Source organism: Piliocolobus tephrosceles, chromosome 8, assembly GCF_002776525.5.
Source record: "Piliocolobus tephrosceles isolate RC106 chromosome 8, ASM277652v3, whole genome shotgun sequence".
In the NCBI taxonomy this organism is placed as follows: domain Eukaryota; kingdom Metazoa; phylum Chordata; class Mammalia; order Primates; family Cercopithecidae; genus Piliocolobus; species Piliocolobus tephrosceles.
This window is the reverse complement of record NC_045441.1, coordinates 126,795,899-126,807,972: the sequence shown is the minus strand read 5'-3', so window position 1 is coordinate 126,807,972 and position 12,074 is coordinate 126,795,899. Positions and strand designations below refer to the sequence as shown.

Sequence of the window (12,074 nt, the reverse complement as noted above, 5' to 3'; positions counted from 1 at the left end):
ATCTGGCCACCACTGCTTTCCTTTTCTCCATTCCACTGTCCGGAGCCTCGTTCTTCTCTGTAGTCCGAGGGGTTGGGAAGTCTGAGGATCTGGGCCTGTCTGGCGATCCAGGGTGTCTGCGGGCCTCGTCTCAGAGATGGCAGATTCTTACTGCAGGTTTTCAGGTCATATGAGACTAGCTGAAGAGAGCCAAATGAAGATAAAGTAAATAATGAAATTGCTAATGTTTTCTTTAGAGTGCCCCTTGATGGGCTTTGGAAAGTTGTGGTCCCAGCTGTCTAAATGTACATGTTCCCACAGAGCAAAGTTTAAGAACTCTAGTGTACAGAAGAGAACCTTAGGAGTATGTGTAAATGCAGCTTCCCGTGCCTCACCCTCCAACTGATTCAGGATTAAGAGTTGCAGCATCACAAGACCCTCCTGATTCTATTTCAGGTACTTCTCAGACCACACTTAGATACTATTATAGAGAAAAAGCCCCTCTCCCTTCTGTGGAGCGACTTAGTTAAATCACAAATCAGCGCTCATGTTTAAGCTGCAGACCCTTGTGAGACGTTTTTCGTGAGGCCGTTCAGAAACTGAACTTCCACGAGTCCTGACGATCCCACAGATCTCCCTAGGTGATCCCTGCTTTTCTTTTCTTCTTGCTGTTCTTATTCTCACCACTATGCTTTAACTGCTCCTCCCTTCCCTTTGCTCAGCAATGATCATATTTGCTTTGCTAAAGTAGCCCCTCTTATTTCTTTTCTTTGCAGACTAAGATCAGGGCTGACTATCCTAACCTCTCCCAATTCATACCCTCCTTTCTGACCTGAATTCTGTTATGATCCACTTGACAAATCTAGCATCTAATTAGCGTTTAGGCTATATCTTATTGTGGGTCTTGGTAAGATATTGGATATGCAATTTCTTGGCAGATGCAAAGCAGTCTTTTCCCATTTAGAACCTCAAGCTCATGTAGTCCTCTGCAGGGGTAAGGAGGATAGGGAAAGGATGATATTCTTGAGAGGAGAGTAAAATAACAATGAACTTTCAGCTGTAACCAGCTTAGAGAGTGCTTTGCCGGCAAATGGGGGCATTTCAGTAGGAGACCTCACGAACCCATTTTTCTTGCTTTTAGTCTCTGGCAATCTTAAAGTTGCTCAAGTATGGTCAATGCCCAAACCCTAGGTCTTTTTCCATAAATGAAGAGTCAAGACCTTTGTTCTTTCCCTCTGCTCTGAATAGAGGATTATATTTTAATATATTTTTGGCTCTGAAGCATTATTTCCCCACAGTGGTCCCCTCGGCCTCCCTGTCTTTTGGGACTTGCCACCCTCTATTGACACCATGCACTTTAGAGAGGTATATTCCAATACATTGGTAAAGATTTTCAGATGTGGAAGAGGCTAACTCAGGCATTGTTTCTACCCCATGGGAAATTTCGAGCTCTGTATGAGATTCTGATGTTGGTTTTTCTTTGTTTTTGTTTTTGTTTTTCTTCTTGCTGCAGGAAAGCAATCTCCCGGGCAGGCCTCCAGCATCTGGCTCCTGCACATCCCCTCAGCCTTCCTGTGGCAAATGGTCCAGCCAAGGAGCCCAGAGCGACTTTGGACTGGAGTGTAGGTGTTGGCTTTTTCATTTAAACATCACTTCAGTGCATGTTTTGTGTCTCTCATTCTCAGGATTCCTCTAGCTACAAGGAAGACTTGCTTAGTAATTTTCAATATTGCCCGCTGACCTGTCCTCAGATATCTTAGCTGTAGCTCCATTTCCAAACTCCTATGAGCATCGCTCCTTTATATGAAGTCAGATGTGTTCAAGACTAAGATAAAAGCTTCCTGAATCATTTGAAGTACTACTGCAGCTGTAAGATTAAAAAGTACCTCGTGCGCATGCTTTATTGGTTTCTGTCAAGTTGATGATGAATAGAGCCTACCCTTAATGCAACATCACGCAATCTAAGTTTTGATTTCCTCAGCTTGAGCTGAGTTTTTCTGGGTGCTTTTCTCCCCAGAGGATTACAGGCACTTCGTGTCATTCTATTGCTTTTCCTTCCTCCCCTAACCCAAAGGTAGATGGGTCTTGCATCAGTAGGTTGGGTATATGAGCTGATGTTAACATTTTAACCATAACACACTCACAAAAACTATTGACTTGAAGATTATAGTCTGAAACTCTTTAGTTGATTAAACACATTTATTGAGAGTCTTCAATGAGTCAAATTCTTGGCCGAGTAACTGTTTCTAACTGTAGACCCAAAGGCTTTGTCCCTTCCTGAAGCAATGTGAGGAAAAGGTATCAGGGGACAGAAGGGCTTCCCTGATGATGAACCTTGTTTAGAACTTTTAGTTAAATCTGAATAGAAGGGATAATCCATGTTCTTTTTCTCCATAGGAAAGAGAAAGGTGGGGTGGGGGAAAGGAAACCCATGCCATGATTTGATATCCTCTGTATTATAACATTTCTTCCTCTCCTCTCAGCACACACTTATTAATATCCTTATTTTACATTTTAGATGCATACCAGTGTAAATTCTGCCCACATTTATGAATTGCCTGGCAAAAGACTGGATGTACTTGAACTACAGCTTCTCCCTTGGTGGAGATATTGTTATACTGAGGGTGTTCAGATGCCGCCTGAGCCTGTTGAATTGGTGTATAGAAAGAATATTCCTTTCCTGGAGTTTTCTTCTTTATTCCAGGACAGCTATTTAATAAACTCTTAACCCACAATAGAGTATATTTGCACCAGTGTTTGCATAATTAAAAATAATTAAATGCATAAACATAAATAAAACCTAAGAGGGGTATGCATGGAGCAATGATGAGAGTGTGTTGTATATCAAGGAACTGAAAGAGTTAGTTTAATATTCATGATGTTCCAAACAATCCTATAGTCTGCAGCAGCAGGGCCTTCTTTGAGGTGAGAGATTCTAATGAGGGGTAGTTTAATCACTTAGAGGGGAACATTCATTAATTCCCTTCTCTGCCCTTTTGTGTGACATTAGATAAGTCACTGATTTCTCTCAGCTTCAGAGTCCTCATCTGTAGACGGGGATAATTGTAGCTGTATTTCATGGACGTTGTTAGGATCAAATGTGACAATCAGTGAAAAAGTTTTTTTTTGTAAACTGTGCAGCCAGCAGATTTATTTATAAAAGTAATTGATGAATTTACTAATTCATCAAACATTTGTTGAGTTCCTGCTTTGTACTAGAATCTATGTTGGTTACTTGGGATTCTGAGGTGAAGAAGATATGGTTTCTGCCTTCAAGGGGCTTAGAATCCTGTGGGCAGAAAGGAAATCAACATGAAAATACAGGGTAATGATGCCTAGAACACAGGGGTCAGCGGGCATCACTGGAATGCAACAAAAGGACATTCCATTCCCATTTGATGTTGGAAATAGTTATCAGAAAGTGCTTTTTAAAAGAAGTGTCCTGCCTGAGCCAGAGCTTGGCTGCAAGGTATTATTTTCTGATTCCTGTAGAGAGGTATGTATGCACTCTAATATTTCATCAAAATGGTATTTTTGGCCAGTGGTGGGAGGCTGCAGTACAGGATGAGGGAAAAACAAATAGGAATGAAGGCTGGGTTTGTGCGTAGTGATCTTTTATCCCTCCCTCTTCTCCCCTTTTCTTTGATTGTGGGTACCCCGTCTTGGAGGTCTGTTGAAAGTATGGCATGACACAAAACACTTAGCTAACATTTAACAATGGAGGGAAAATCGAAAGCCTGTCCTGAAGACAGTCCATCTAAGGGCTTAGAGATTGATGTGTAAGGAGTTATGAGATGTTACTCTGGAAAAAAACCAACATATTTGTGGGCTGATTTTGGTGTCAGCAAACAGAAACCAAACCGTGACCAACACACTACACTCATTTATTACAATTGTGTAAAGCATTTGTTTCGGAAAAGAGGAAAAAGCAGATTTTTAAAAGAATTTCAGTGACTTTTTCTTTTGCTAAGACTTTAGATTTCTTGTATTACTTTAGTATGCTCTTCTGTTCAAGGAGCCAACCAGGGATTTCTTTGTTCCGTTTAAGGTGCAAAAACAGTCACCTCTCTGTGCCATTCCCTCTCCTCCACCCTCTTGTTTGGTTCCCTCATCTCCTACCATTAGTCTATTCTTTTGGACTCAATGTATGCAAATGAGCAATCTTTACTCAATTCAGTATTACTATTTATTGAGCAATGATTAGGGTTGGAGCCTCTTTGATTCTTTCAAATAAAAAGGAAGGTGGCAGGAGCTTATAAAATGGTAGGGGGAACTCCAGTCTCTTGCCTTTGATAAGGTAAAGGGCCCCAGTAGTGCTAAGTTGTGCTTCTGAGGGTCTTGACCACACTGGCAGACGGGGTCCAGCAGGGATGACGAGGGTCCTGTTTTTCCCTTTCACACTCAACTTGACTCTTGGCTCAAAATTCTCTCTGCTCTGTAACGCTTTGGCTCAGGGGAATGAATGGGGGTCACCTCAAAGGCCTCTACTACTATGATTCTCTGGCTTATGTTACTCTATTCTTCTTCCTTCATCTGTAAGGAAAAAGATTAAAAAACTGTTCACGGTGTGTCTGAAGTTGTAAAGTCAAAGTGAACCTGGAATTAGGATCTTAGTCCCCAAGTTTCTACTTATTGTGGAATCCCAAAAGGGCCATGTTCTGACACTAGCCTATGTGCCAAAGTCATCTGAAGGGACACAATTATTTCCTAAATATACTTTGGCAAACGACTTTGAGGAGAAGTCTGTTTGTGGGGTGCCTGAGATACAGGTGAGCACTGATTTAGTGTGCATAGACTGTAGGCACCTGCACTTCTTGGCCCGGAGGGTGCTATTACAGCAGACAGTTTTTATGCTTTGGATACATGAACTTAATAATTTTCTTTAAGCATTCCAGTTTTGTGTTCTCATTTCCCTGTTTGTGATATGTAGACTCTCTCTCTCTCTTAGTTTTAGCTTGTTTCTCCCAAACATTCTCTCCTACTGTGTTTTACTCAAATGGCTTATTATGACTTTTAGGATTCTCTGTCCCATATGGGCTCATTCTTTGAAGATTTTTTGCCAATAGATATTTACTGAGGCTGCCTGTGCACCGGCATTTCCCTCCGTGCATGTCAGGGATAGAACCTGTAACGGTGTGTGGAGAGTATGTGGATTAGTTTTCAGTATGGTGCCTGAGTCTTCTATTGACAGCAGTGGACCCTGGGATCAACCCAGTATGAAAATTGCTATTTCCTCTAGAGATTTTCTTTTTTGTTCTCTGCCAAGCCATGCTCATCTTTTCAATCAACCCGATTGTATTTATCTGATGTACTTTTTGTATCCTCACAATACCTCTCTGTTCGTAGTGCATTGTCTTACAAACCTTAGAACCAAATTAGTGCTTTTTGTTTGACTTTCTTATTTGTGGCTGTCAGATTTCAGGCTGCTTCAAAGGAGGAACAATGTTTGCTGTTTGTTTTCTCTTCACAGTGGAGAGAACAGCATCACAGACCTCGTAGCTGCTTGGTTACTGATGTCAGGGGATGAATTGATTACAGTTTTTCTGCTCAATCAGTGAGAAGGGGATATTTCGCTGGGAGTTGACAGGCACTCAGATAATCTCCAGTTCCTGAAAGGCTTGGTGGGCATGACTCCAAAGTCTGCTTGAAAAATAAATGGATTTATGCCATTTTAATCACAAGTAACTCTCTTTAAATTTCCTTCCTAATTCAACGCATTGTGTTAGATCTTAAGGTGCACACAGTACTTTGGCCTTCCTACTTTTCACAGGGGCATCATCTTTTCACCTCCACAGTGACAGCCTGCAGCAGCTGCCCCCTCTGACACTGGATGACGCCTGTCAGCCAAGACAGTTGGGGTAAAACAAGTTAAATTACTAGAAAGGAAGGAAGTAATGCCTAAAAAGGAAAAAATATTCTCATCTCCTGGGATGGATTCCAAGTTCCCAGTTTAGAGTGAATTAGTCCATTTAGAAGCATGTCTGTTCCACAGATAATGTGTATCTTCTTTTAAATGTCACATGTCTCCCTTCCAATAGAGACTTCGTTTGGACTTCCAGCACTCTTCCCTGTTTGTAGTATTGCAGCAGAGAGCCCAGGAAGTACGTCTCCCATCTGTCCCCACCGTTTCATTTGTTTTTGCCCATTACACTGCCTAAAACAACCCCCTGAACAGCGGTGGAAAAGCCACCAAGATCTTTCTTAAAGGGCACATTGGTTTTAAACCCAGCACCCTTGATTTCATTTTATTTTCCTTCCTCATTGGCAAACTTTCTTCAGTCCTAAGAGCTGTGGAAAACAGAGCCTCAACACAAACAAAGCCAGATCTTCAGTCCAAACCACCTTTCCCTCCCTTTAGCTGACGATGCTAACAAAGAAACACTTTCTCTGAGGCAGATAGAAACATCACACAGTTGATGCACTGCCTCACAGTTTGGTTCAGGGACAAGATTAAGGAACCAGAGTCTTCATGTGGGATTGCTTTAAACTGGGTTATGAAACTAGGTCATCTTATCTTTAGAAACCTTGAATGAAAAGCCAGGAGGAGGCAGGGGTGTGTGTGTGCATGCGTGTTTTTGCGTGCGTGCTCGTGTGTGTGTGTGCATGTTCTCATTTCAGTTCTGTTTCCTGTGAGTCCTAGGAGACCTGGACTTTCATTTCAAGCTTCAGGCCCTGCTCTTCAGCAGGTCTGAGTGTCATCACCCACAGCCCCCATGGCGCTACATCTTTGCCCACTCCCACCCTCATTTCAAAAAACTGAAGTCAGAGTAATTGATAAATGAGACTGTTTGTTGAGCAGAGTGTAAGGAACTACTCACTATAAATCAGTGAAGATCCCAGTCCTGGTCAGCCATGTAAAAAAAGGGACAGATTGACATCGATTTCACAGACCCTCCCTATTCCTTTCTTTTCTGAGAATGGGGGAGTTTTAAAATCAAACACCCTGGCTGCTGAGGGAAATCATGGAATCCTGTAACTTCACAGACCTGTGAGAAGTGTCTCGATCTAATCTTCTGCCTCTAGGCAAGTGATTACTTGAACAAATGCTGTCCAATAGAAATAGATATGAGCTGTAATGATAAATTTTCTGGTAACCACACTTTAAAAAGTGAGAAGAAATAGGTAAGATTATTTTTTGATTCCATATTTTGTTTAACCAAATATATTCAAAATATTATTTCAACATGTAATCAACGTAAAAATTATTAGTGAGATGTTTTACATTCTTCTTTCACACTAAATCTTCAAAATTTGCTGTGAATTTTTCAAAGAGAAGCACATCTCAATGAATGCTAACCACATTTTAAGTCCTCAGTAGCCATGTGCATATTGTACAGCACAAATCTAAAACATCCAACATGGTGTGTTATCAATTCTTGAAGATCTTCAAGGGGAGGCAATCCACTCTTTTTCCTTTTTGATTTTGTAAGGACATTTACATAGGATACATATTTATAGTACTTATTGTTTCAAAACATTTTTATAAGCAAGTGTCTTCATTTTGTGTGGAGTATTTGCTTCTTGTGTGAGCATGCTCTTTAGTATTCAGTCTCAAACACTCACCTCATCTTTGTCTTTTTACCTATAACCATTACGAGAATTTCGGTAGCACTTGAGCAGGAAAACGTGCCTATATCTAGAAATCCATATTTATGTCTATTTAGGTGAATCTCCACTCTTAGATAACTAGATCTATCGATGTAAATCTATCAGTGTAAATATATATAGCTATACAGACTTGTCTCATCACTCACAAGTGGAGAAGGAGTGTTATCTTTGTTTAGAAATAGGAGAGTTATTTTTCTGTCTGGCACAGATGGTTACTCTTTGAGTGGTGTACTATTTGAGATGGTATTTCAAGATACATGTGTAGAGAAGAGAGAAAGATGTTTCCAGGTAGGGACAGTAGAATGAACAAAAACGTGGCACCAAAAAGGGAAATGTGAGGTATGTTTAAAGAAGAGTGACAGGGAGCCCACTGTGTTGGCATACGCCTGTAGTCCAGCTACTTGGGAGGCTGAGTTGGGAGGATTGCTTGAGTCCAGCAGTTTGAGGCTGCAGTGAGCTGTGATGATGCCATTGCACTCCAGCCTGGGCAACAGAGCAAGGCCCTGTTAAAAAAAAAAAAAAAAAAAAGAGTGACAAGGATAAAAGAGTGATTGATGCTGTTATTGGAGTCTAGCATTGCCAGGTCAAATTTGGATTTTATTTTATACATAGGGAAACATCTAAGCATTCTGACCAAGGGAGAGGCATAATCATGGCTCTCTTTTGGGGGAACTAAATTTATACTAATGTAAAATAAATCAGAGAGGGTGTCAGAGTTCAGAGCAGAAGAAACCAAGACTCCGAAATTTTAGATGCACTGTCCAGCATATAGTAAGTAACTGGGGGGTATAGTCAGATAATGAAATGAAACCTAGACAAAAATAAAAGCAAAAGGAAGAGGCCTGCATTTGCTGGGGTAAATGAGGCTCTGCAGCAAGTAAAAGACTCAAATGTATAATGGCTTAATACAAGAGAGGTTTGTGTCTCATCTATGTGATAGACCAAGACTATTCCAGGTGGTTGGGTGGGGAGTCAGGCCCTTTGTCACACAGCTATTCAGCGACCCATGCTGAGGATCGCTCTGACATCTCACCAAGAGGATTCCAAAAGGCTGACTTCCCCATTGACCAGTAAGATAAAAGATCATGGAGGAATGCATGTGGGAGGATTTAATGGAACAAGTCTGGAATTTCTGCTTCTGTTTCACTGTTCAGAATTTGGTCACATGGCCACACCTAATTGCAAGGGAGACTGGGGAAATAAAGTCTAACTATGTGTCCAGGAAAAGAAGAAATAATTATTTTGAGGAATGGCTAGCAGTCTTGGCCACAAAGACCAAGGAGAGAAACGTGGTTAATGCTAACATCTGTGGATTAGGAGGAAGAAGGGAAACTAGAGTAACGGCAACAATAATAAATATAATGAATGTCTATTAACTTCTTGTTTTATACGGAACATTGGGCTATACGCATTTTTATGTTTAAACATCACTGTAGTCCAGTAAAGGAGGTACAGTGATTTTTATGTGACTGATGAGTAGAATAGGGTTTAGGGAAGTGAGAAGGGCCCTAAGTCATACAGCTATGAGGCAACAAGTCTGACTCCAAAGCTCATGTTAATTAACATGGAGCTGGAGAAGAGTTCATGAGAATTGTAGGAAGAAAACAAAAGTAGTTCATTTGTCTACTGCATTCTTGTGCTAATGCCACTCAGTCTAGACAACTTTATGCAGGATTCAAGAGACCCCGAGACTACCCTCTCTTCTGACATCAGTTGCAAGTTTGGGAACCCCCAAGACCACACTCAGCTTCAGTAAGTCACTAGAAACACTCATAGAACTCCCTGAAGGTTGTTAATACTCACATTTATGGTTTATTACAGTCCTCTCCAAGTAGAATCATGGTTCACTAGCTAACTTCTCCCAGCAACCATGTGCTATAATATACATGGCATAGTGCCAAGCAGGGAAGCTCATTTGAACCTTGATGTCCAGAGTTTTAGTTGGGAGTTGGTACTGTAGACAGGGTTGACTGCCCATTTGGTTGACATTAGCCTCTAGCCCCTCTGGGGGTCAAGCTGATACCTTATGACCCAAGGCCCTCAGATAAACAAAACACTCTTATCAGGCAGGACGTTCCATGGACTTAGAGATTACTTTCTTGGAGCTGAAAGCTCATTGCTTTATCAGTAGGTTTTGACATTTTACCCACTGCTACATTTTAGGCTTCACTTTCTAAAGTAGTTGGTGGGATTTTGCTGTGGTTTCCCTCATATTGGCTGCTGTTATTATGCATTTAGTTCCATCTTCTCTGGTAGATTTTTCTCCATTGATTAATACAGAATCTCAGTGCCTGGCACCAGTGTTACCGAATAAAGGATTGTTGAATAAGTTAAAGAATAATAAAATGAAAAAGCATTATTCTGAATAAATGGTTATAACTTAGAGTTGGAGAAAAGTTCCCAGTAGAATATTTTAGATTGTGTGGATTGATTTCTTCAGGATACCTTGCAAAGAAGTGCTTTTCTACTTTTTAACAAAATGTCATCATCATCCATCGCTATCTGAAAACTTTTAGATTCTGAACCCATAGCTATGCTTCTCTTTCCTCTGCTGTTGTCCCACAAGATTGACTGTGAGGTGAAGCCTATTTTCCCATTGACTTCCTTGAAAAAAATTGAACTTGCAATAGGGAAAAATTACAGTAGAGAAGAAAAAGTTTTGGTGAACAGGTGTCTACCCTTTGATGTAGAGGGCAATGATCCTAGTCAGTGTTGCTCTCCCTTTAGGAATAGTTTTGAGGCACTCAGAGATGTGGATAGTGCACTCCCACCCCCAGGGGCTCCCTGTGTTATGTCCTGGAGCCCTTGACACCTATATCTCTAGTGACTTTTACCCTCTCTTGTGCCTTCCTGCCTCACTTCTGCGGTCCAGGACTTGGACCCACCTTTCTTGGATCCTGAAGCACCTAAGTCACATGCCACAATACAAATTTTGGTTGTTCTTACCCCAGAATTATTTGAGTCACTAGGCCCTGAAAGGAAAATGTGTTCTATCTGATTCTGAAGAAATACGTTTATTTTAAAAGATGGGTGACACTTGGTATTTTTTCCCAGCAAATGTCATGGAGTGTAGGTTCTTTTTTTTTTTTTGAGTCAGAATATCGATCCATTGCTCAGCCTGGAGTGTAATGGCACTTTCTCAGCTCACTGCAACCTCTGCCTCCTGGGTTTCAAGCAATTTTCATGCCTCAGGCTCCTTAGTGGCTGGGATTACAGGTGTCTGCCACCATGCCTGGCTAATTTTTGTATGTTTAGTAGAAGTGGGGTTTCACCATGTTGTGCAGGCTGGTCTCAAGCTCCTGGCCTCAAGTGCTTTGCCCACCTCAGCCTCCTGAAGTGCTGGAATTATAGGCGTGAGCCACTGCTCCTGGCCATTTGGTGTATATTTCTGTTTGCTGTACTAAGCTTTGAGATTCAAAGGGCTATGGTGTGGACACTGCTGGAGTAGGTTATAATAAAAGTGGCTCATGTATAAGATGGGTTTCCATGACATGATTGTATTGCAGTCATCTGCTCAGGCTGCTATGACAAAATGTCATAGACTTGGTAGCTTAAACAACAGACTTCATTTCCCACAGTTCTGGTGGCTGGGAAGTGCAAGGTCAAGGTGCTGGCAGATTTCAGTCCTGGGTAGAGTCCTCTTCGTCACCTGTTGACATTCGCTTTCTTGCTGTGTGCTCACATGGCTTTTCGTTGGTGTGTACATGTGGAGAATCTCTCATGTGTCTCTTCTTATAAGGATACTAATCCCATTATGAGGGCTCCACCCCTGTCACCTCATTACTTCCCAAAGTCTCATATCCACATTCCATCACATTGAGGGTGAGGGATTCAACATAGCAATATATATAAATATAATAATAATTTTTTTTTTTTGATGTGTAGTCTCACTCTGTTGCCTAGGCCGAAGTGTAGTGGCATGATCTCGGCTCACTGCAGCCTCTACCTCCCAGGTTCAAGCGATTCTCCTGCCTCAGCATCCCGAATAGCTGGGATTACAGGCACCCACCACCACACCCAGCTAATTTTTGTGTTTTTTTTAGTCAAGATGGGGTTTCACCATGTTGGCCAGGCTGGTCTCAAACTCCAGACCTCAAGTGATCTGCCCGCCTCAGCCTCCCAAAGTGCTGGGATTACAGGTGTGAGCCACCATGCCTGGCCAACATATGAATTTTGAGGGGACACAGTTCAGTCCATAGCATCCCCCATAACAAATAATTACATGCCCATGTACATCTGATGAGTAAGATAAAAACAAGAGTAATTTTCCTGTGAGACATGGGGCCTTAGTCTTGTTTCTTTATGGTTAATCTAATACAATACTTTCCCTAACAGCTCAGAGCCCGTTTTAAGCAAATGAGCAAAATATACAATTGATATATAAATGTATAATTTCCAAGGTAGTATCCCATAAGAAGGAATATGGAATTCTCTTCATCATACTATTAAAAAAAAAAAAAGGTGTACTTCCCAATTTCCACACATTT

General features: G+C 41.3%; 1 protein-coding gene across 1 annotated transcript in view; it reads left to right on the top strand.

The window, feature by feature from the left end:
* The window catches only part of DGKI (diacylglycerol kinase iota), a 455,866-nt gene that overhangs the window by 158,555 nt on the left and 285,237 nt on the right, over positions 1–12,074 (top strand). The window contains 1 exon segment of the mRNA XM_026456362.1: positions 1,493–1,601. Within this exon segment, the coding sequence (XP_026312147.1) occupies positions 1,493–1,601 (109 nt within the window).